The sequence below is a fragment of the Lepisosteus oculatus genome, chromosome 1 (assembly GCF_040954835.1).
Source record: "Lepisosteus oculatus isolate fLepOcu1 chromosome 1, fLepOcu1.hap2, whole genome shotgun sequence".
Taxonomy (NCBI): domain Eukaryota; kingdom Metazoa; phylum Chordata; class Actinopteri; order Semionotiformes; family Lepisosteidae; genus Lepisosteus; species Lepisosteus oculatus.
Genome location: NC_090696.1, coordinates 55,989,040 through 56,012,149, shown reverse-complemented (window position 1 = coordinate 56,012,149; position 23,110 = coordinate 55,989,040). Strand labels below are relative to the sequence as shown.

The window sequence follows — 23,110 nt, the reverse complement described above, 5'->3', positions numbered from 1 at the left end:
CCCATTTCAACTCACTTATCAGTCGGTGCCGGCTGCCGTGGATATGCAATAAGACAGGAGACCCATACCTCCTTGGGTTTATTTAGGCCCACCTCAGGTGGTTCAGGCTACTCTGATTGTGCCTTGATAAACAACATATAGTGCTTTGTTAGGAGCCTCTTAACAGGTCCTGTATTTCTGATTTTGTGCTGCTTGGATTTCTATCAACACTATGTTTGCCTTTATGTATGCCTGCTATTGAGTTTATCTCTTGAACAATGGAGCCCTGCTTAGATCTACCACAAGGGACGGTTATGACAATTTAATCCCAAAATTTCCTCCAGTGCAATTCTCCAGTGACAAACCATCACCTCCTAGAGTTTCCCCGCAAACTTAAAAGTTCTGGATGCTTTTTAGATTCACAACCCTTTTTTACCCTTGCAATCAATGTCCTCAGCTATTTTTCCATCAGAGTCTACAAGCTTAGCATACAAATCTACATAAAAAGTCTTCTACTGCATAATGTCTTCCACTATATTCACTAAGACACCATATTTTATCTGCTCACTTTTCCCTAAAATCTTAAAGAAGTGAGAGCAATGCCCCTTCCTGTTAGGGTTAATGTCTTTTCTCTTGTTAAAATGTTTATTCTTTTTGTCTCTTGATATATTTTCCTTATGCTTTTTTCACTTCTCCAATTTTTGCAGAATCCCATTCCAAGTCTTGTAGTATGCAATGTAATTCTTAACCTTCATTGCTCCTCTGCTTTCTGCTACTTTCCCATTTCTTGGAAAAACCCTGTTTGATTATTTTACCCACTACCACCATAAACTTTGTGATGCAAAGAAAGTCTTTGTATTTCTTTCTAAAACAATCATTTATTTCAACCTGTAGAAATGCAGTATATAACTTCCAGCATCCACACCCAATCTTTAATTTAAGCCATGAATGATCTGAATCAAATGACTTCTAGTACATTCCAATAATCTGCTAATGATGTAATTTATTCTTGTAGCTTATTTCCCAATATTCTTTATCCAGGTAAACATTGATTCTATCAGTCACACCATTCTAAAAGAATCCTCTAACCTAAAATCCTCTCAAATATTTTTAAAAGTGCCATAGACTCATCTCATCTATTGTTCTCCAATGCATGTTTCTTTATCAGAAAGTTACAGGAGAATTAAAATCAACTCCTAAAATTACTATTTCCCTGCCATTCTTTCTTTTCTTTCTACTCCTCAAACACTTTACTTGTCTTTGTGATATTTATAGCACTGTAGAAAATTAAGAAAATTAATATCCTTACCAAAATAAGTCCCTTTCAGTTGTAATATTATTCCACATTTTATCACCATAGTTTGTTTCAATGCAGCTGTTGCACCAATTCGCTGGTCAATCCCTATAGTCTCACTCAAGAACAAGGTCCCTAGCTACTGAAACTCCTCTACTTCAGATATCTGTTCCCTCCTCACTTGAAAAGAGCTATGGCATGCTGTGGCATAGTTTCAAATGTTTAATGGTGGACATAATTTGTATATGCAGATAGAGCATTATTTAAAACTAGCTTTTGCTACTCACTGATGAATATTGTAAGTAATTTCTAAGGCTTTACTACTGTAAATATTATTCTACTGTGCAACCTGATGATATATGTGATATATAGAATGAGAGTATGCAGTAGTATGTACAGTAGCAGTTTTGAAAAAAACCTGTATAGATAGATTGGAAATTAAAGTATGGATTAATACTGTAATATTTCATGTCCCTTCCATATTTTTATTAAAGAAGCAAGAACTGCAGAAACAATGGATCTTAGACATAATGTAATTGTTAAATAAATTATTATTAAAATAACTTCATTCTAATTTTAATAACTTATACACAAGTGCTTACTGCAATAATTCATTAGCCTCCTGGGTGGCAAAAGTTACTTTCAATCAGCTTCACTACTTTCCACATTTTTATCTGGAAGTAACATTTGGTTTTGCTAAAAAAATAAGATATTATATTGTACGAAGATACGGATTTGTGTGTTAGAATGGATTTTCACAGTGCCTTGCTTTTTTGGTGGTAAAGGTAGTGCTTTCTGGGGAAAACCAATGTGGCTGATGATGCACACATGTCTGAGTGTGACAGATAAGATATGGGCCTCTCTTGTTTTTTAGCACATAAGCTCTGTTGTTTGTATTTGACATCAGGAGAATATAAAATGAATGATTTGGTAATCTGTATGACTCACAAGAGGCCTTTACTTTAAGCGATTGTTGTTATCTTCATTTCTTGCTAGCTGGGGTGAGGTGGCAGCAGTGAGTCATAGTGAATTTACCATTTTCAAAATTAAGGATTATACAAATGGCACTCTACAATCCTTTATGAAAAGAAGGAAACAAAAAAGGGATATGAATGCAAGTCTGAGGCAAAAAAATCTAAGCCTATAATGTACGTAAAGAAAGTGAGCTTTAAGATGTGAGTAAAGCAAATTCTTGTTCTTTATTAAATTAGTAGTTGCACTGAGCTTGGATAAAATTTCTTTAACAGGTGTTGTGCTTTAGCTCAACTTCTTTCTCCCCATCTGTGTGCCTGTGTGTCTCATGGAGAGCTAGCTGGAGTATGCGAAAAGACAAATTCCTATGCAAGAAATTGTATATGGCTAATAAAGAAATCTTATCTTATCTTGTGTAGCAGCATTAGAAAGAATAGCATTGAGGTTCATTAACAAAAGTATTAGAATTATAGTATGCTATTGTGGGGAATTCTTCATCAGAGGAGCAGGACACAGCCTTGTGCAGATTCAGTTTTATTGAGCTCAGCAATGCGCTCTGGGTCTGCCCCACAGAGCAGAATCATTGCAAGGGGTTCCTAGCGCCTATATAGAGTTAGGAAGAAGTTTGTTTCACAATCTGAGTGTGACCTGTTCTTTGATATGTAATTACTTGTCCTGCTCTGTCGTGCTCTAGGTTCTATCCTTTTATATGCAGGAGACATTGATCTGCTTTATCCTGTATAAGTATGTTTGTGGGTGTTGGTCCTGTCTTGTTATGTAGTGTTAAGTCGCTGGGGCTGCTAAAGCAAGTCATCTTTATTGCATCTTAGCATAACTTTTGATGAAGGCTAAATTAACAGACCCCAGCAACACTTTCCACAATGTGGTTAAGTGCAATTGCAATAATGTGGTTATTGCAATGCTGGATATGTGAGATATTTACATGTCTCACTTCAATGTAAATGCAAGTACATCCTTTTGTTTTATATTTATTATTTTTACTATACTTGAACACCCTGTTAAATTGTGAGTTAAGTAGTGTAACTTGGTTTGAGCTGCATAGTCAGTTCTCTAAAATGATCCATTCCATTAAGACACTGCAGGAGAGCAACTGCTGTTCAACATACAGCCAAAGTAAAAGGTGCAGAATGCCCAATATAATATGATAAAGGATAAAAATGCAATCTGCCAACCAAAATGAGAAGTACAGTACATGTTCACAAAAATAGAAAAGAATGACTGTTGTCAAAACTGTCAAGAAACATGTAACTGTTTAAAATAACAATCTTTTACTTACTCTAACACTCTTTTACTTTTTAATTCTAAATATTTCTAAATCAAAATGTATGAGGTGTGCATAATGAAAAGCAACACTGTATCATAATGTACAGTAACAATAAGTAACATTTTATATTTAATTACAGGATTTAAATACATTTATTAGTATTATTAGTAATTGTGTATAAATAGTAGTTAGAAGTCAGATAAATATATTTTAGATTTTGAATATTAAAAATATATTATACATAGTGCTTTCAAATAATATAGAATTTAAAAACAAATAAGCTGGAAAGCTGGCTAGTAGTGATTTGAATGACTTTCAAAGAATGACTTCCGATTGCGTACTGCAAGTTACATTGGAGCTGATACGAGTCTGAACTATATAAACGAAATGATACAATAATACAACAGTGCAATACAGTACATACAATACAGTCAGTAAAAAGGGCACTAAGAAGAGTTGTTCACAGTCCAGAATATACAAAAAACAAATCAGAACAGTACACAAAAAGTTGTATTGCACATTATAAATATAAATATATTGCACAAGTCTGGGATATATTGCACAAAAGACAGTTGTAGACAGGAAAAGCCAGATGTAGCAGAGAGTTTACTGTTTAGTCCAAAAACAGGTCAGTGTCAATGTTGCCTCTGTCCAGACACAAAGTGGATGAGTTGTACAGTCTTATGGCAAAAGGCAAGAATGACCTTCTGTAGCGCTCCGTGTTGCACTGTAGTTGGATCGGCCTGTTGCTGAATGTGCTCTTCATTCTCACAAAGCATGTCATAGAAGGGAAGGAGATGTTGTCCATGATGGCCTCTGGTTTGGACACCATTCTCCTCTCAGCCACAATAATTATAGCAAAATGTTTTTGATTTATAAAATGCTGTTTTTAGAGTTAATGCCTGCTATTTTTCAGTGTTTTTATTCATATTGTTTAATTCCAAAACACTTTGAAATGAAATTGACTTTTAATTTTAATTGTTTGTTGTTTAGTTATTGTTGTAGGGTGAGGTAGTTGACTGTGGAGAATTTAGACACAATGGGTAACACTTAATTTGTGTCAATATTTCCACTTCCTAGAGATTTAAACCAATTAATGTTTACTTAGTTGTGCTAGGTGTGAGTTGCAGATATCAAAATAATCTTCTGGTTTACTTTAGTTAATTAAGTTCTGGGTAAATTATTAAGAGTGTCAAAATTGTAGGATTAAAGACAGATGACAGAACAAGAGAGAGGACAGACCACAAGAGAAAGGAGAAACAGGAGGATAGAATTTAGAGGATAGAATTTGTGTGCAAGGTGAGAGGTAGTTAACCAGATGATCCAAGAAGACCAGATTGGAGCTAAGTATTTGAACCTTGTTAAAAGAGTTTCTATTCTGTGTTTTTTAAAAAAGACAGACTTAAAAAGATTAAAAAAGACAGTTCCACTTCAGGGTATGAGGTTGTTACTACAATAGAGATTGCATACATCATGATATCAACTGTTCCACATTGCTGTTTTTGTATGAAGTACAATTGTAATGATATCTAGATATAGCTGTCTGGAAGTGATGGTCAGAAGCACTACTGTTTTAGCAGTAGTTTTATTAAATTAACCATGTAGTTTGAAAAGATTGTGTTAACAAATGTCTTCCATAAGTACCACTCTTAAGTTATGTTTGTGTTCTTCAGTTAGCTTATTATTGCCTCAGAGGCATGTCCTTCATCTCGACAAAACACACACTTGTGATGTATGTTATCTTTTCAGTGTTCGCAATTTCTGATTTGTAAATTTGTCAATTTACATTTGATAGTGTAAACATGTCAACATCCAAAATGTAGCAGTTTGCCTGTCCCTATTTATTACAAGTACTGTAAATTGAAAATACAGTATGTTCAGAAATAAGTATAGTGAAAAAACAGTTTATTGCCAAAGTGTTTAAGTGTATTTACAATGGGAGTATGGCTGTGTTATGCAATATTAATATAATAAAGTAAAGTCGTGTATTCATTCTATACTTTATTTCCACAATAATATTCTTTTTAAGATCTCAGCAGTTATTTTTTTTCAAATTACAATGACAGTTTTATGTTGAATACAGGCATGTTGCATTCAAAGCAATATTTCAATAGATGAAATGATCTAAAGCATGTTAATATAATAGTTACATTAAAGGTCATAAATACAAGGAATATGTATTTGACAACTGGCTCCAGTGGTCTGAAAAATCTGCAAGAATGATTTCCTACTGCAGAGTAGGTTCTTTTTTCTATGAATCATTCACATATGTAAAAATAACTCGTTTTTTTAATTGTTTTATTCAGTTCCAATAGCTACAATTCAGGACGTCTTTGCTTTTTGTTGCATAGAAAGACTTATACCAGACAGTTGTCCCATAATTGGCTTTGTATCACAGAACTGAAAAACATGGACAGAATCTAACTACTGATACCAAAAACCTATAACCTGTGAAAAAAAGTAAATTTGCTGTTGTACTTTGTCTCAAAACTGCAGCTATTGCTGTCCTTGATTCAGTGTTTTTTTTGCAGAATACTTACTGTCTTACATTATACTGTAAATGTGATTTGTTCTAAATAAATGTTAGTACTGTTAGGAATAAGTGGACTTTACACATACATTTTATCATATGCTTGTACCTGTCTTAACCTTTTGTTTGATATTAATTTCCAAAGGCCTCCACTCCATGGATGCTGGAAGCCACATCTCTCCTTGTTAATGTCATATTAATCTGATTAATAATTTATATTTCTTAGTCTCCTGTATGTAAAATACATAAAATTGATTCCCTGTGCTTTCAATAGATAAGCTGTAATAGCAAAAACTTGTAAAATATACAGTAATAGATAAAAATACCACTTCATCTGCCCTGCTATATTTGCAACTATAAACTTTTAAAATTATATAAAAAGAATTACATTTTGCAAAATTATACTGTGCATAGCCATTTGAAAAAGAAAGTGTGAATGCCATGTGAAAGTTTGGGTAAACAGAACTAAAAATGCAATGTTTAAACAGTAAATCAAAACAACTTTCTTGTAGAATGAAAATCAAATGTTGACTATTCCAGAGCTATTAAGTTGTTATCACACACCACTCCCATTAATTCAAACCTACACAATATTTCACAAATGACCAATGCAAGAAACAAAAGGGACAGATAGATGTCATATAAGCAACACCTTTCAGGTTTATGGTGTGCTGTAAAAGCCTACAATTGTTCTGAATAAACAATGGGAATGAAAATAATTAGATATTATGGTTTCACACTTTGTACTGTATATGAAAGAGGTGGAATAAGAACTCTTTAAATGGTTCTGTCCTGATTACAACTATGAAATTAAGAGTTAATCAATATTAATTTCCATTATAGATAGATGCTGGTACTAGAAAAATTGAAAACCTTTAGATACACTGACTTGCCAGGTATAACTTTGTTGATTTATTATAATAGATATATTGTAATAGGCCAATACAGAAGCTTTTATTACAATTTTACATTTTAAGTACAGTAACTTTTAAGATTTACCACAAAGAGATCTGCAGTTCTCTTTGTACTTTTCTGTGGAAAGAAGGCACCAAATATATCAACTTCAGTTTTATAAGGTCAATCATATTTTGTTGTACCACATATAGCACAATCACACATTGGTCATTGGGGCCCATTATGTGTTTGTGTCCCATGCAGGGTGCATCATGCCTTGCTCCCGTTGTCTGCAAGATCTGTCATATCTATTCAACTTAACAATTAACGATGCAAAAAGCAAAATCACATGTTGATTTATAGATCTTACAGATTTACAGATCTTTTTACAGAATCACATGGGAGCCAGAGCCCATCTCAACAACGAACAAACACAAGGCATCACGAACTCTGAATGGCATCATTAACTTCATCGCAAGGCACACAGAGACACAAACATGCACATGCTCATACTGTGGCCAATTTTTCCAAAAATGAGGTAATCTACAAGTATTTCTTTGGACTGTGGGAGGATACCAGAACACCCAGAGAAAACCCTCAAAACACAGGGAGAACATACAATATCTATGCGGAGATATGTCCAGAATTGAACCCAGGACCCCAGGGTGGCTTGATGGCTCACCACTGTGCTACTGTGATGCCCCATTCAAACCGTTTTATACTCAACTGTATCTTAGTGCTCTTGAAGAAATTATAGTACCTTTATTAATGTCAAGCAATTGGATCATTGGAATATTGCCTATAAAAATAATCACAGATGCTTAACTTGACAGTAGTTTTTGATACATTTCCATGCTCATATTCTTTGGCGTCTTAAAAGACCATTTGAAACATTTGAAGGTTTTGCAATTCTTTCCACTTCTTTCTTGATAACCAATGAAATACAGTATAATACTGCATTCAATTCCTGTTCAAAATCCCCTATATAATAGTATGCCATTTGTCCTGAGATTTCTGTTGAGGATAAAGATTCTGAGGTGGCCCTTTTAAGATAACTTTATTAACAATATACAATTTCTTGCATTAGGAATTTGTCTTTTCATATGGGGAGAAAGAAGCTTGGGGTCAGAGCACAGGGGTCAGCCATTTATATGGCACCCCTGGAGCAGCTGGGGTTGAGGGCCTTGCTCAGGGGCCCACCAGAATAGGATTCTTTGGCTGGCTATGGGATTTGAACCGGCAACCTTCCAGCCAAAGGTGCAGATCCTTAGTGTCACTGCTCTACCCTAGTGTTAGCGTTTTTTCCAAATATCCAAAAAGTTTGTGTTTGATTTATAACATATCGCTATACACTTATAAGTGTAAACAATTTATTAAGTTTAAAAATGTACACATTTATTTATTTTGTTACAATTCATAACTTATTGATTATTATTTCATTGTGTAATGTTTAGATTACATGTGATTTAGATGGAGCTTTCAGTGTTCCTTCCATATGGCCAATTACGATTCAGTTCTGATTTATTCTATCTGTGCTATTTAGATGGTACTGTATGTACAATTGAAAGAGTATAGTGATTAAATGCTGCTTAATTGTAGTCACACAGTGTATCAAGTATTAAATCAGAAATCTAATTATTTGTTTTTTACTAAATTATTTATTGGACTATAAAATGTCTTGTATTTGCTTCCATACAACACTGAATAAAAGTGGTTATCATCCACAGTAAAAAATATGCATATATTTTTTCATAAAATGTATTATCAGATAAATGACCAAATTTAACTTCCATCTTATGTGTGTTGCCTGCAAAGAAGCAAGTACAGTGTTAATCCAGGGTGAAATAAGGAAATATCAATTTTTTCCCCAGACTCACCTATCATCTCATGCTGTTGACCACTTAATTGCAACCCAATTTACCTCTCCCAGCTGACTTTTTGGCTTCATCATTTTATAAGTATTTCAGGACTTCTTTATTCCAGAAAAACATCAGTCACTTTATAATTAATAATAATTTCAAAATCTGTGTATGCATGCTCTTGGTGGCTCAGTGGTAGGCTTCTACTATCATGCAAAAGGGTCTGGGTTTCGTTCCAGCTCTGACCTGAGTCTTTTAACAAACTGTTCTGTGGACATAATAAGCACTCTCTAACAATAAAATAATTTGTAAACTATATTCACAATATTATGAATATTAAGTAATAACATGAATGAACCCCCTGACCAACATACCAAAAATCTCGAGGTGCCTCAGAAACAAAGATGTCTTTAAACAGAAATCACAATTGAGTATGCGTATAAAGCATTTAATTTTAAATACAAATTTTATGGCCTTCTTGTATCTAATTTCCAGGGATTAGTTCTATAATATAAGAAAACAGCGCATCAGTCCTTGATTATGGTTGTACAATACTTATGATGTCTTGTGGAGTTTCAGTGTTCACTTTTTTGTAATCTGTACATAACCATAATGTCCCATCAAGTTTTGGTATCAATGAACAAGGGGATCTCCACAGACTATTACTTCTTTGAACTAAACCTTTCTCCAGCAAATAATCTACAGTACCTCCTTCTGCAACACCACTAGTTCAGCAGGATTTACGCAATAAGCATATTGTTTAATTAGGGTGGCATTACCCACGTCTATATCTCTTTATGACACAAGTTTGAGTTGTAGTGTCTGATAATAAAACAGAGTGCCTTCCAATAAATTTAACTTTAGAGTCTCATTCACTTTAGGATTAGTAGGTTTCCATGAAACTAGGACTTCAGTGCTGCAGGGCAGCAATGCTAACCTTCATGGCACCATGCCGTGTAGTAGCTTTTATCTCATTTAATTTGTTTCAGATACTCCTAGCATTTAGGTATAAACACTTAATTACCTGATCATTTGTTGTGTTTTTACCTTTGTTGCTCCTTGGTCTTTGTCCGCCATGTGACCTCCTTCTTGATTTTCTCTAGTTTCTCAAAGATGAGGCCTTCTTTTGTATAGCATGTCCATCTCCATGTGTTGCATTGATCATTTATAATCTTACATGTTCACCTTGCTTCATTGCTGGTAAGATTCCTAAGTATAAGTAAACAATTTATTAAGTGCTGTTCTCCAGTTCATTGCCAGGTTGTATGAATTTATTCTGGATGTAAATTGTGCTGTTTATTCCAATTTCATTTGTGTCTAAATGGAGATCAACAACTGCGCCATTACTGTCACGATCTCAACCCCTCCTCTTAAGGGCTCTCCAGCCCTACCTTGTTAGTTTCATCTCCCGCACCTGTTCCCTGTTCCAGCCCCTTTTCAGTTCCCCCTTAAAAGCCAGGCGCAGACGCTAATCCGGGCTCTGCATTGGTTTCTGCATCATGCGAGCCCGGGACCTGGATGCACCTGGCTCCGTTATGGTTTTAGCTTCTGTTCTTGTTCCCGTTCCCCCTGCCGGTCCTGACCTGGTTCTGGATTTTAATCATCGTTCTTGGATGGATCTCCTGCCCTTGGACTTTTTGTATTTCCCGTTTGACTCATCCCTGGATCGTTTGCCTTGGCCACACCTCCCCCGACCACCAGCACTCCATGGACACGCTCCCCCTGTTCTCATTCCCGTATCCTGCATGCTTTTTTCCCAGTGTTTTCTCACTTTACCACGGATTGTGTCGTCTGCATAGGGCCCGGAAAGAACGCATCCTGACAATTACCTGCACAAGCTACAAAAGGAATCTGTTGACTTTATTAATATTATTTGTCCATAAGATTAATAAAATTCATAAAGTTCCAGGGAGACAGCAAACTGTTCTCTCATAGATGTACTGGCCTTCATGTCCCTCCAGGACACCTCCTAGTCCTGGAGTGGGGAATTTGTTTTTGGCAATGTATTTTGACAATACTCTTTAGGATTTTTTGCAAAGATTATTTTCTTTGTCACCTGGGACCTGCTTCTTTCACTTTGTCTCTAAATTGTTTCTCTGAGGGTGCACACCACATTGAGTGTTCGTTTTGTTAGTTCATTCATCTCTTGGAGTCCTATGAGTACCTTTTGTTTGTTCTCTATTGTATTAGCCTTTTCTTTAAGGATCTGGATTTTCTGACATTTAGCAGAGATAAAACTTTTCTGTTGTGATATGTCACACAAGATTATGCAGATTATAAATTTAAATGCCATTTTTGGAGGCCTGAATATGTGGTGCCATGTTGTTTACTCAATTCAGAGAACTGTGTTTTGGAGACAAAGATTTGTTACACCAAACTTCAATACAGTTCCTTACAAGAACTTACAGTTCCTTCACCCAGGTTTAAGCACCCTTATAAAGTCATTTTATTTGTCTATATTATTTGCACACAATTGTTTCTAACATTAACCTAGATTTACATATTTACTTTAACATATACTGTAGTAGATTTTTTGAAATTTATAGTAACAAACATTTGGCTAAATAAAGATTTTTTTAGACTATCCATTTATGTACTGTGGTGCCATGGGGGTAGTTGACACCGCATTGGGCATGGTCAGGCTCTTCTGTGATACCAATGTATTGCCAGGGGCAGGGTCCGTCTACCAAACAACCCACTCTTGTCCACACACACTAATACACAACAGCCCTGCTCTCACACCCTATCAGGATGCTGTCCCTTTAAATATTTGGACGATCTCATAAAGCCCCATTTCTTCTGTCAGTCTCCTTGCAGACCGACGTTCTCACTCTTTTCCTCACAGGCTATTCCTCTCACAATTCCCTCCGGAATTGTAGTGCTTCTCCACCCTCTCATGGGGTTTCTACAGCGGCTAATCATTCTTTGTTCATTCATACATGGCGTCACGCTTCTAACATCGCCCTGACTAGTAGCATCTCACACCTGCTACTGTCATACTTCAGCCCGGCTCTCTCACAGCAGAGCCTCCACATTTCTCCTCTCACCACTGCAGTGACAGCAAGACCAAGGTCCTGCTGGATCTTTCCCCTTCTTTTCCAGGAAGTATTCAGGGTAGTTTTAAACTACTTCTACACCTCCCATTCATTCACTTATTCACATCAGGTGTGATTTCCACAGCAACATGTCTCCCTTAATCTGGGGCTCCGCCCCCCACACCAGACACTCATTATTATCTTTGGCATTATAAATTGGTCAGAAAAAAGTATTTTGTGATTTTGTGAATCATTGTATTGCTTTTAAATGTGAAAATTTTAAATGATTACATTTATAAATAACATAAATTTACAGGTTTAATTAATACACTTACTATATATAGGTCACAGATGTTATTTCTGTAGTTCCCCTGGTTGTTCTTTGCCTGTCACTTTCATCCCATAAATGTTGTCACCAGATTCCAGCTAGTTTGCTGATATGTTTCCTGTAAAATATTTTTAGAGAGCCATAAGAGCCTGCAATATGTTTGAGTCTAACAGCATACTGCAATATTTGTGTGATAGTCAGCTGATAATGATGCAATGTATACCTTACAATTTGATTTGTGTGTGATAAATGCCAATTCTGCACAACAAAAGGGACCCCAGTCTATATAGTCTACAAAATATGTATGATGAAACAACATAGTAGTCCTAGTATCCTAGTATTCTGTTTATGCCAGGTTTTCTCAAAGAACAGTTTTGTTCAATGTCATATGTTCTATTTACAGAACTAACATCTCTTTCAGGTTTTCAGGTTTTCCAAATAAAGCACAAAATAATCTTCAACTGAATTTTAAAATGCTCTTTGTATTTTTCTTATGTTGACCTAGATCTGATCTGCCAGTTATATTGAAATTAATTTAATTAATAAGTCCTTTATTGTAAGAAAATGACATCTTTTTTTCCCCTACTTTAGGGATAACAACTGTTCTGACAATGACAACATTAAGCATAAGTGCAAGGCATTCTTTACCAAAAGTTTCATATGCCACAGCAATGGATTGGTTCATAGCGGTATGCTTTGCCTTTGTGTTCTCTGCTCTCATTGAGTTTGCTGCTGTGAACTACTTCACAAATACACAAATGGAGAAAGCAAAAAAGAAGCAAATGAAATGTCCACCAGCGCCTAAAGTAACTCCAATAAAGAAGGCAAATGACAGTGAAGAAGTGCTACAGGTAAGCCTCTCTATCATGTGCTAGTTAACAGTAAACTGCTACTGCTACGTTCAAGATTACTTACAGCATTTTATAAACATAATTGTTATTGAAAATAACTTATCTAACTGGTTATGCAGACTGCTATCGGCAAACTAGTAGTCACAGGCATTTAAAATGTGTATAATTTTAAAACGTTTCTGTCTGTTTATGATGTTATTTATTATAATATGCTAAAAAATTCTACCACATTTAAGGGTATATGTATACAACTGTAAATGTGTTTCTATTTTACCTCCACATTTGGTATTGGAAACTACAGATAACAATATAGTACAAGATCACCATGTGATTAATTAAAACTGCTTGGCATGTGTGTACTTCACTGATATTTCCTACTTAACATGTTACTGTACAGATCCAGCCATTCAAAATGCATAATCTATGCTGTGCTAAAACGCGGTGGATGATCCGCAATGAACTGCAAAGTACCGCAATACCTTGTAATACCACCTGGAGATGGGCTTAGCTGAGAAATTACAGAATTTAAATTGTATACTGTTCAGACTTTTAATAATTTTTAACTGTGTATTACAGCATGTTAAACATTAAACTGATTACAAAGTAGGTATATTTTATAAAAGCAAGATTGCTTAGTTGAACAAAAGTACACCACCTTCCACCTTCTTCATACTGTTAATATTTAAATTAAGCATAAATATTTTATGCATCAAAGTCTTTAACTTGGTAACTTACATTGGGTAAGTTATCTAACTTTATCTAACATGATAAAGCTTATATACTGTACTTAACAGTTATAACATTTTATCTTTTTCTAAGAATACGTGATAAGAACACCACTTGTTGTTATTGTAAAAAAAATAAAACCCCCGACCTCCAGCATGTGGGTCACACACCAAAGCCATTACACCAACGCACTGCTTGACAATTTAAACTCTTGCTGAAAAAGGCAGGCAAAATGTTTCTAAGAAGTCGCAGGAGAATCATTTTTACAGATGTTTAAGAAGGTTAAAACTTTTTTAATAATATATAAACTTAATATAGTCAGAAGGAGCACATAAAATGAAAGACTTTGATACTTAAAATGTTTATGAAGATTGGAATACTGGTGTGTATTCATTATTTAAACTACCAATACCAGCCATATACAGCTTACATAATATGTTTATATTTCTAAATTAATATCGTTTATGACCTTCAGACACATTATGCTCCTTTTCTTTTTATGCTCAGCTACCAAAATTTAACTTTAGTTGTAAAATTAGATATTAAATATTCAATATTAAGTGGAATTAAACATGCACAGTAAAGAGATTAAATGAAACAATTGTTTCACTAACAACCAATGCACGAGTGCCTCCTGTCGGTCTTTTTGGCCAGCCAATCACATACTATGGTATTCTATGCTAACCTGCAGATAATTTCGCACAGTATGGGCTTTTAGTGTGCAATTTGAATGTCTGCATCTGTATGTCACAGCATTGCATTCATCCCTCTTGGTCTGAGTGAATGGTCAATGATTTCAGACACAAGTTTTCTAAAAAATGGGATAACTTCAAGGCACAACTGTAAATCCTTTACTCTCTGACTGATACAGTCAGGATTTGATGATTTACTCATGAACACCATTCAAAACACTGAGCTGCTCCTGCAGCATAATTATCCATGCTGAGAACATTGATTTCAAAAGTGAAACATTTACATTTGCTCAATCTTGCTGAAGATCCAGTTGGTAGAGTGTTTTTAGAAGCTATTCACTTTAAATATTAAATGTTGTATTAAAAGAAGTCAGGAATGAGAGCATTCATGTTGTTTTATCTAGTCTTTTTATTGTTTGAAAGCAAAACCAAAAAGTGTAGGTGCCTGCTCCCAGTTTCAATATAATTCTTTTCATAACTGATGTGTAGTTCTTAAAATTCTACATATGCAAGATATCTATATAACACACATACATAAAAAATAACATTTTGTTATATATCTGTGAAAGGGTATTAACATTTTGTTATATATCTGTGTTACAACAAAAGAGTTTTGAGTACACATCAGTGACCAGAATCAGAAGTATGAGATTTGCATTACAGTAGATACTTGATGGTATCAAGTGCAGGACCATTAATGTCAAGTAAAGTAAGAATTTAAAAAGAATTTACTGGCAGCCAATACAGGAATTACATTGTTGTAATGCAGTATTGTTATGTATTTCCAGTATTATAATGTATTTCCAGTTAAAATCCAGACAGCTACATTTTGTAAACTCTGTAAGATGTTCAAGGGTTTTACTGAACAACATGCAAGTCAAACCTTACAATAATCTCTTCTTAAGAATCATATAAACTCAAGCTGCCAAAACCTTGTGCTAATTTCAGGTACATGGCAGTTTGTACAGATAAAAGTATTCATATCAAATTATACTAAAGCTTTTCTTTAAAAATGTAAAAATTAAGTGTAAAATGTTATTTACTGTTATTTTTAAATCGCTAAACGTTAAATTATATTAATATAAAGTTTTGATTATTATAAAATATTATCACATTTTTTCCCTTGAGGGGAAGTTGTATGACATGGTCTGTATTTTTAAGGTATTTGATATACAATTTATTATATATTAAGGACAAGAAAATGCCTGACGATTTAAAATCTGTTAGACTCTGTTGTGAATTGTATCAAGACTCGAAAAATGAATTCACATCTGCTTTGCTCAACTAAACAGGCTCACCCCTCTCACTGAAATGGTGCTTTTTTATTATTTTTATCTCTTGTTGTTACTGTTTTTTTCTGTAAAACGCTTTGAGAAGCCACATTTAAAGGCGCTATATCAAATTTTATTATTATAATATTTATTATATGTATGTGTGAGTATTTGCACGCACACTCATGTTGGTCATTGAGAATTTCTGGGGTTCCTATGAGATGATGACTTGTAGGTGGTACTTGGATGCTTTGTTTGGATTAGGGGTGGTACTTGGTCCAAAAAGTTTGAGAACCACTGGTCTAAAGGATCCAGAGATTATATTAATCATATATTACTCAGCTTTCTGGCTGTGCAATCAGTGATTGAATGACTCCATTGATGTTCACTAATACTTATATAATATAGTTCAGGTGGGTAGCTGTGTCAGCATACATAGTCTGCAAAGGAAAAAGTAATAGGTTTATTCCATGCTGAAAATAGAGCCTCAAATACCTGGATCAATTCTGGTGCTGGTCTCTTTCCCAATGGCATGTGAAGCTATAGATACCGACACCTGGTTGTTGCAAAATACAGTATTTCATCCACATCCCTCATACCTGAAGAAGGCTTCACAGCCGAAACATTGTGTTGTCTCTCTTCTCTTTTCCCTTATTTCTTACAACTTCGCACTAAATATCGTGTTTACAGTCCTTTGGAAAAATCAAATTACCACTCCACACCACACCAGTTGTTACTATAAATGATGTAATTGGCACAGTTTTCTCTGGGTCAAAATGTCCAAGCCCAGACAACCACATCATTTGTATGAGATGCTAAATCAAAGTCCTGAACACTTGATCATCTAAAAGATCTCAAAAATCCCATGACACTGTTTGGAAGTGTAGGACAATTACTCCAGTGTCCTAAGTAGCACTTTGGTTTTGCTTAGTCAGGCCTATCAAAATGCCCTCTTTAATTCAACTGTGAAACAAGACACTTAGTGTACAAAACATTAGGGACACCTGCTCTTTTCATGAAATAGACTGACAAGGTGAATACAGGTGAAAACCATAATCCTTAATTGATTTCACCTGTTAAATCCACTTCAATTGGTGTTGATAAAGTGTGGAGACAAGTTAAAGAAGGATTTTTAAGGCTTGAGACAACTTAGACATGGATTGTGTATGTGAGGGATAATAGGCAAGAAAAAAGATTTAAGTGAATATGGTATGGTAGTAGTTGTCAGGTGCATTGGTTTGAATGTGTCATGAACTACACTGTTTCTGGGGTTTTTAAGCTCAACAGTGTCCAATGTGTATCTGTAATTATCCACCACCCAAAAGACATCTAGCCATTGGCAGGCCAGTGGTGGAAAACAGCTCATTGATGAAAGGGGCTGACACAAATTCTGAGATCAACAGATATTGTACAGTTAATCAACTGACAGTTAAGTACAACATTTGCGCACAAATGACCCGTAAAAGAATGCACAACACGCCGCACCTTGACGTGAATGGGGTATGGTAGCCAATGACCTTACAGAATTCCAATTTTTTCAGCAAAAAAACAAGAAACCACAGTTGCAGTGGATTAAGGATTGAAAACACCGGGCACTGGAGGATTGGAAAAACATTGCCTGGTCTAATGAATCCCAGTACCTGCTGTTTTACACTGATGGGAGGACAATGCTATGGTAAAAACCACATGCATCCATCATGCTGTGTGTTTACAGGCTGGTGGTGGTGGTGTGATGGTTTACGGTGTGTTTTCATGACACACACATTGAGCCCCGTGATAAAAGTGGAGCAAAGTTTGAATGCCACAGGATATCTGAATATCATTGCCAAATGGCTACATCCTTTCATGGTAGCAGTATATCAAACTGCAAATTGATTTTTTTCAGCAGGATAATGTCCTGTACCATGAGGCTAAGATTGTCCTTGAACCGTACCACGGATATAACAGTGAATTCTGCTTAACGCAAAGGTCTGCCCAGTCACCATATCTCAATCCAATTGAACATCTGTGGGATGAGATGGAATGAGATATTTGAAGTAGAGATCCACTTTTTCTGAACAAGAATAGCTCTCAGAACATTACTCTTTATTGCAATAATTATACATTCCGAGACAAACCAGGTTTTACCACTTAGTAAAAAATAGAACTTATACTTAGTTAAAAATATAACTTTTCACACACTTTCCTCCCTCAATGACAATACTGTATTCTAGATCTTTTTAAAACTCATAAGACTGCTCTGAAGAACTCCTTTATGTTCCACAGATGCATGTTTATGGAAAAGCACAAGTATTTTTATCAGCATGTGTAAGTAGTTTCAAGTTGGTATCTATTCAACTAAGGACCCTCTTTATAATGACTCACAGACTCCTTTCAAACTATTTCAAATGAAGGTTCCACTCAAAGATAGCCAATATTTTAATTTTATTCAAAATAAAAGGCAGACATTTTGAAAATTTCTGTATCAACCAATTTCTGTATCTACCAATACCAGTAAGTGAGAAGCTGCTATTGTATCCTGTATCACTTAAACTACTCCAGTGAATGTCCTGCTATATAAATTTTTACGGTCCAGTTTACCGTTGTACAGAATTTTTCTATATTGATTGCGTCTCAATCTGCACATTTCAAAATATACAGTGCTAATTGACCACCTGTCTACACAGAGATAGATTATAATATGAAAAACAATTGCATATGTCTTGTAAGCAATCACCAGCTAACCTTTACAAACATTTCACCCCTGATTTGAATGCCATCTAATGGTAGCTTTGTGGCACCTGGACTTTAGGTTTGCTGACAAACATGAGTATTTGACTGGCAAAAATTGTGATATGTCTATAAAAATGTTTATGGAATTCTAAGCATTATTCCTGGATTGGATTCCTACAGACCATAGTCTCCAAGGAATCTTGCCTTCCTTTCCTCTTCATTGTTTAGGTGGATTTGTAACCCAGTGAGGGTGCACAGCTGTGTTTGAGAAAATACTGGGAGGGTTTGGGGGGCATGTGTTTTCTGTTATTTCTTATTTTTTGGGAAGGTGTCCATTTTGCATCTTTTGTCTTTCTATGAAGGGAATTAAGAGAATTTTGGGTAATTCAGGCATATCAAACAAGAAACATCCACTACTCCTTGCTTCTTGTGTCACCAGTGCTAATGCTTTATATTCTGTGGTGTTATTAAGATAAGCTGAACAGGAGAATGAAAAGTAAAGATAGAACTAAATGGGCAACAAATAAACTGTATAAATGACCAAATGCCAGTTGTGACTGTTAAGGAGTGGGAAATTTGATAAACTTCTGCCAGTTCCTTAAAATATATGTATTTAAAATAAGGCTATATCATATTTTGTATGATTGGAGATATTGGAGTGTTTATTAAAATTTAAATTATATGCCACAAATGTGCAGAGTGCAGAAAGGTATTTTACAGAAACTTATGGATGAAGAATAAAACTAAGCTTATATCTTGTAGACATAGAAAATATTTTTTTAATAAAAATTTAATTTTACACAAATATTTTGAGGATGGTTTTCAGTCTGAAAACTGGAAAAGGACATAGAATGGAGTAAACCATAGCCTATAAACAAGGCAGGCTATTTAAATACAGGAGTATTTAAATAGTGTTAGATGTCAGCAAATGAGATTCTTTTCATTTTTCTGTCCTAAAAATCAAATGTATTTTTATTGTGGATTCCACAGCAAGACTGAATCAACTACATTCTAGTTATGACAGTTTACTGAAACCCTTACATCTTTCTGAAGATTTCAAAGGTAGTAAATATTCAGGAATGAAGTCATGTAAGAAAAGAAACATAACTTCTTCTATACTGTATAGTATATACACATATGGTATGTAAAAGATATAGTATACAATATAAACAATATACACATCATGTACTTTTTTGTGTTTTCGTTGGAGAACAACCAATTCAAAACAGAATTATAAAGGCACAGTCCCAAGGTAAAAATAAAAATAGTCAATGTATCTTTCACAGCTTTGAAAAATGCTTTGTGGAGTTTAGGTATCAGTTCAGGTATTACTGACACAAACTGATGTGGACATCCCTGTGAAATCCCTGTGAGGACACATTTTGATAGCACAGTCTGCCAGTGATGTGTTACTCATTGTAGAAAAAAACAAAGATGTAGTAAAATTGTTTTAATTTCTGATAATTGATTTAAAGATCCAACTACAATATTCTGTGCAAAACGTTACAATTCAGCTTTTTATGTAACAGCAAATTCAAATACAGTATTTTTGTGTTTCCTGTCAGAGTAATATAGCTTATGCTGCAGTAAGAATGTGAAACCTAAATATTTAACCAGGATGTTTTCATGGTCTTACTGTAACCTATAGGATACAGACTTTGACCCCATGAACCATCTCCTACGAAAAAAATAACAAAAAAATATACTCACAACAGTTTCTTGCTTTTAATTCTTCAGCAACATACATAAAATACAGAATTCATATCTGTTAAAATCAAACAAGTATTTTAATTGGAAGTACCACTCCTGCAACATCTCTCCTAAACTTGAACAACTGGTTTAACATAGGAAATTATGCATTAACTTGTCATATTTCTAATATTAACTATGCATTTGATTGATAACAATATAAATGTGGACTTGTTATAAAAGTGCATTTATACATATTGAATGATAAGAAACCTGTGAAAACCAGGAAAATCACAGAAATGCATTAACTTTAAAAGATTTAAATTAAAAGAAAAGATCATTTGGTATGGTACTGCAATTCTTAGCATTTCTGCCTCACAACGCTGGGGCCCTCAGTTCAATTCCTCAGGTGCTATCTCCATAGAGTTTGTACAGTATGTTCTCAATGTGTTCACTTGGGTTTTCTCTGTAATTCAGTTTCATGAAAACATACAAGTAGGTTCATTTGCCTCTGGTAGAATTGTTCCTAGGTGTCAGTTTGTGTGTGACTGTGTTTGTGTCTGCGTGTCTGCCCTGCAATGGACTGCCATCCCATCTAGAGTGTATCCTGCCTAGCACCTGTTGCTTGCCAGAATAGGCATCGGCTTCCCTGCAACCCTGCATTGGAAGAAGCAGTTATAAAATGGATGGAAAAGATTAAAGTTGAAATTGACATTGCTGCTGTGGGCTAACGGCAAGTTGTTTTTCTTATCTTTTTGATTTTTTATATCTCATGTTAGCAACACATTATTACTGATTATTAATTGGAAGTAAGCAGAATACAATGATAATTTACTGTCGTACCTAATCTGCCGATAAAACGTAATAATTATTATTTATATTTCCTTGCATTTATCTAGTACTCTTCATTCTAAACGATTCTACAGCACTGTGCCAATATGAAATGAAACTACTACATGGGTGATGGAGTTAGACATAGTAATCAAGTTAGACCTTAGAGTCTCCCTTAGATAAATGTAAATATGTCAAACATATTTTTTAAATACAAATATAACCCATTTATTTCTTAATTAAAAATTAAGTCAAGCAGCAACCTGGATACAGCAATTATGTGCCCCGTCACTAGTATTTTCTAAAAATATTAACTGTGCCATGACCCTCTCGTGAAGTGGAGTGAAATGATTAAATCTTCTTAATCTTTTAAATGAACTCAATTAAGGACATTTTAATGTTAAAGAACATTATTATTATTATTATTATTATTATTATTATTATTATTATTATTATTATTATTATTATTATTATTATTATTATTATTTCCTTGTAACTTTAGGTGGGTGTTAGTAGTTAATAGAGTTTGAAGAGTTGATCAATATTAAGTCAGATATTATTAGTCTGTCCTGACACAAGCAATTTGGTGGTGGAGAAATAGACAGACAATATCTTGTGAGATGAATAATTAACTCAAAGCTTTAGGATACAATTGGAGTCTTAGAGCCCAACATTTAGCCTACAACTTTCCCTACTAGGTCCCTACCATTATCTGCTCCAGTGCACCCCAGCAATGCTGGTAACCATTTATAAAATATTGTGTCATAGTTTCATCTTGTTGTTTCTCCTCTCCTGCTATATCCTGATTCATTCTCTTTTTACTTTTGATTTCCCTTTTAAAAGATGACAACATTATCACATGAGGTGCTGGTTATCTTCTAGAAAGTCCACTGTCATAAGTTGGGAAATTCCAACATGATAAGTTGTGAAGCCATCTATGCACCACCCAGTTGGGGTTATCTAGTGTGATAAACCCTCAGATTTGCAAAATTATTAGGATTAACTATGTCCAGCATTTTCAGTGCCTGGTTTGGGGTGGGGTATCACCTTCTAAAATATGGAATGTAGGTATTTTAAGACACCCGACTCACTAAAAGTGATTTACAAATTAAAAAGTAATGCATGCATTACAGTAAAATATTAACATATTGCTGTTAGTTTCTGCTTAAACCTGATGTAGAATAGTCATACATGAATGCAGCTCAGTCTAGGTGTAGTGGATTAACAGGATGCCATGGCAACAGTGCAGAGAAGCATCGGTATAGGTGCTAGATGACTCAGACCAGGATTATAAAACAACCACTTTCTTGCAATAAAGCAGCACTGTTCCTAATGAGATTATCTTTATTTTATTGATTTGCTGTGTGCGGACTGCTACTACTTTACTAACATACTTTGCATTATTGGTATTTGTTTATTTGATATATTAACTGCTGTAATACTGTATATACGATGATTGTTTTCTACAATGACATTCCAAAAAGTCAATGATATCCATACATTAAATAAGCCATGCCTCATTTTTGGACAATATTGCTTCTCTATTTAGTCTCTGTGTTTTGTTTTCAGTTTAAATTACAATTGCACCATGTCTGGTCTCATGATTATTGGAAAATCTTTGACCCCCAGAGACCTTTTAGCATTCTGTGGAGTCCCAGAGACCAGATTTTTTGTTACAAATTTCTTACATTTACACATTTCATAGAGACATTAATCACCATCTACATCATAATATAACAAACTCCAACAGGCTAGAGAGCCACTTGGATTCACATTTTCAAACCATATTATTATTATTGTTGTTTTTTTTGTTGTTGTTGTTAACTTCATGATATATGAATATTGGAACTGTGATGTTATCTTTCTGTAAAAATAACTTAATTCTTATTCTCAATTCTGTTAATAATAATTTAACAGAAATATCAAATGGAACTATATTGTTACAAATAGTGGTTATGAAAATAGTGAATATCAGAAATAGATATAGTGGGTTAATCAATAGTTGAAATAAATACTCATAAACACCAAATCATCAAGATTTTGCCATGAATATAACTGAGATTGGTATAGTTAGTGACACCTGAGTTCTTTGTTCTCTGGCACAGATGTAATGAAAAGAGTAATGACTCGGGCAGACTTGGTTAAACAAATATTTATACATA

The 23,110-nt window shown here is 34.6% G+C and overlaps 1 protein-coding gene across 2 annotated transcripts in view; it reads left to right on the top strand.

The window, feature by feature from the left end:
• Window positions 1-23,110, top strand: part of gabra4 (gamma-aminobutyric acid type A receptor subunit alpha4) — a 78,047-nt gene that overhangs the window by 33,225 nt on the left and 21,712 nt on the right. The window contains exon 8 of one of the 2 annotated variants that reach the window (XM_015345326.2): window positions 12,768-13,027. The exons of the other annotated variant lie outside the window; for it this stretch is intronic. Within the exon in view, the coding sequence (XP_015200812.1) occupies window positions 12,768-13,027 (260 nt within the window). The remainder of the gene's footprint in view (window positions 1-12,767; window positions 13,028-23,110) is intronic. 2 annotated transcript variants of the gene reach the window in all.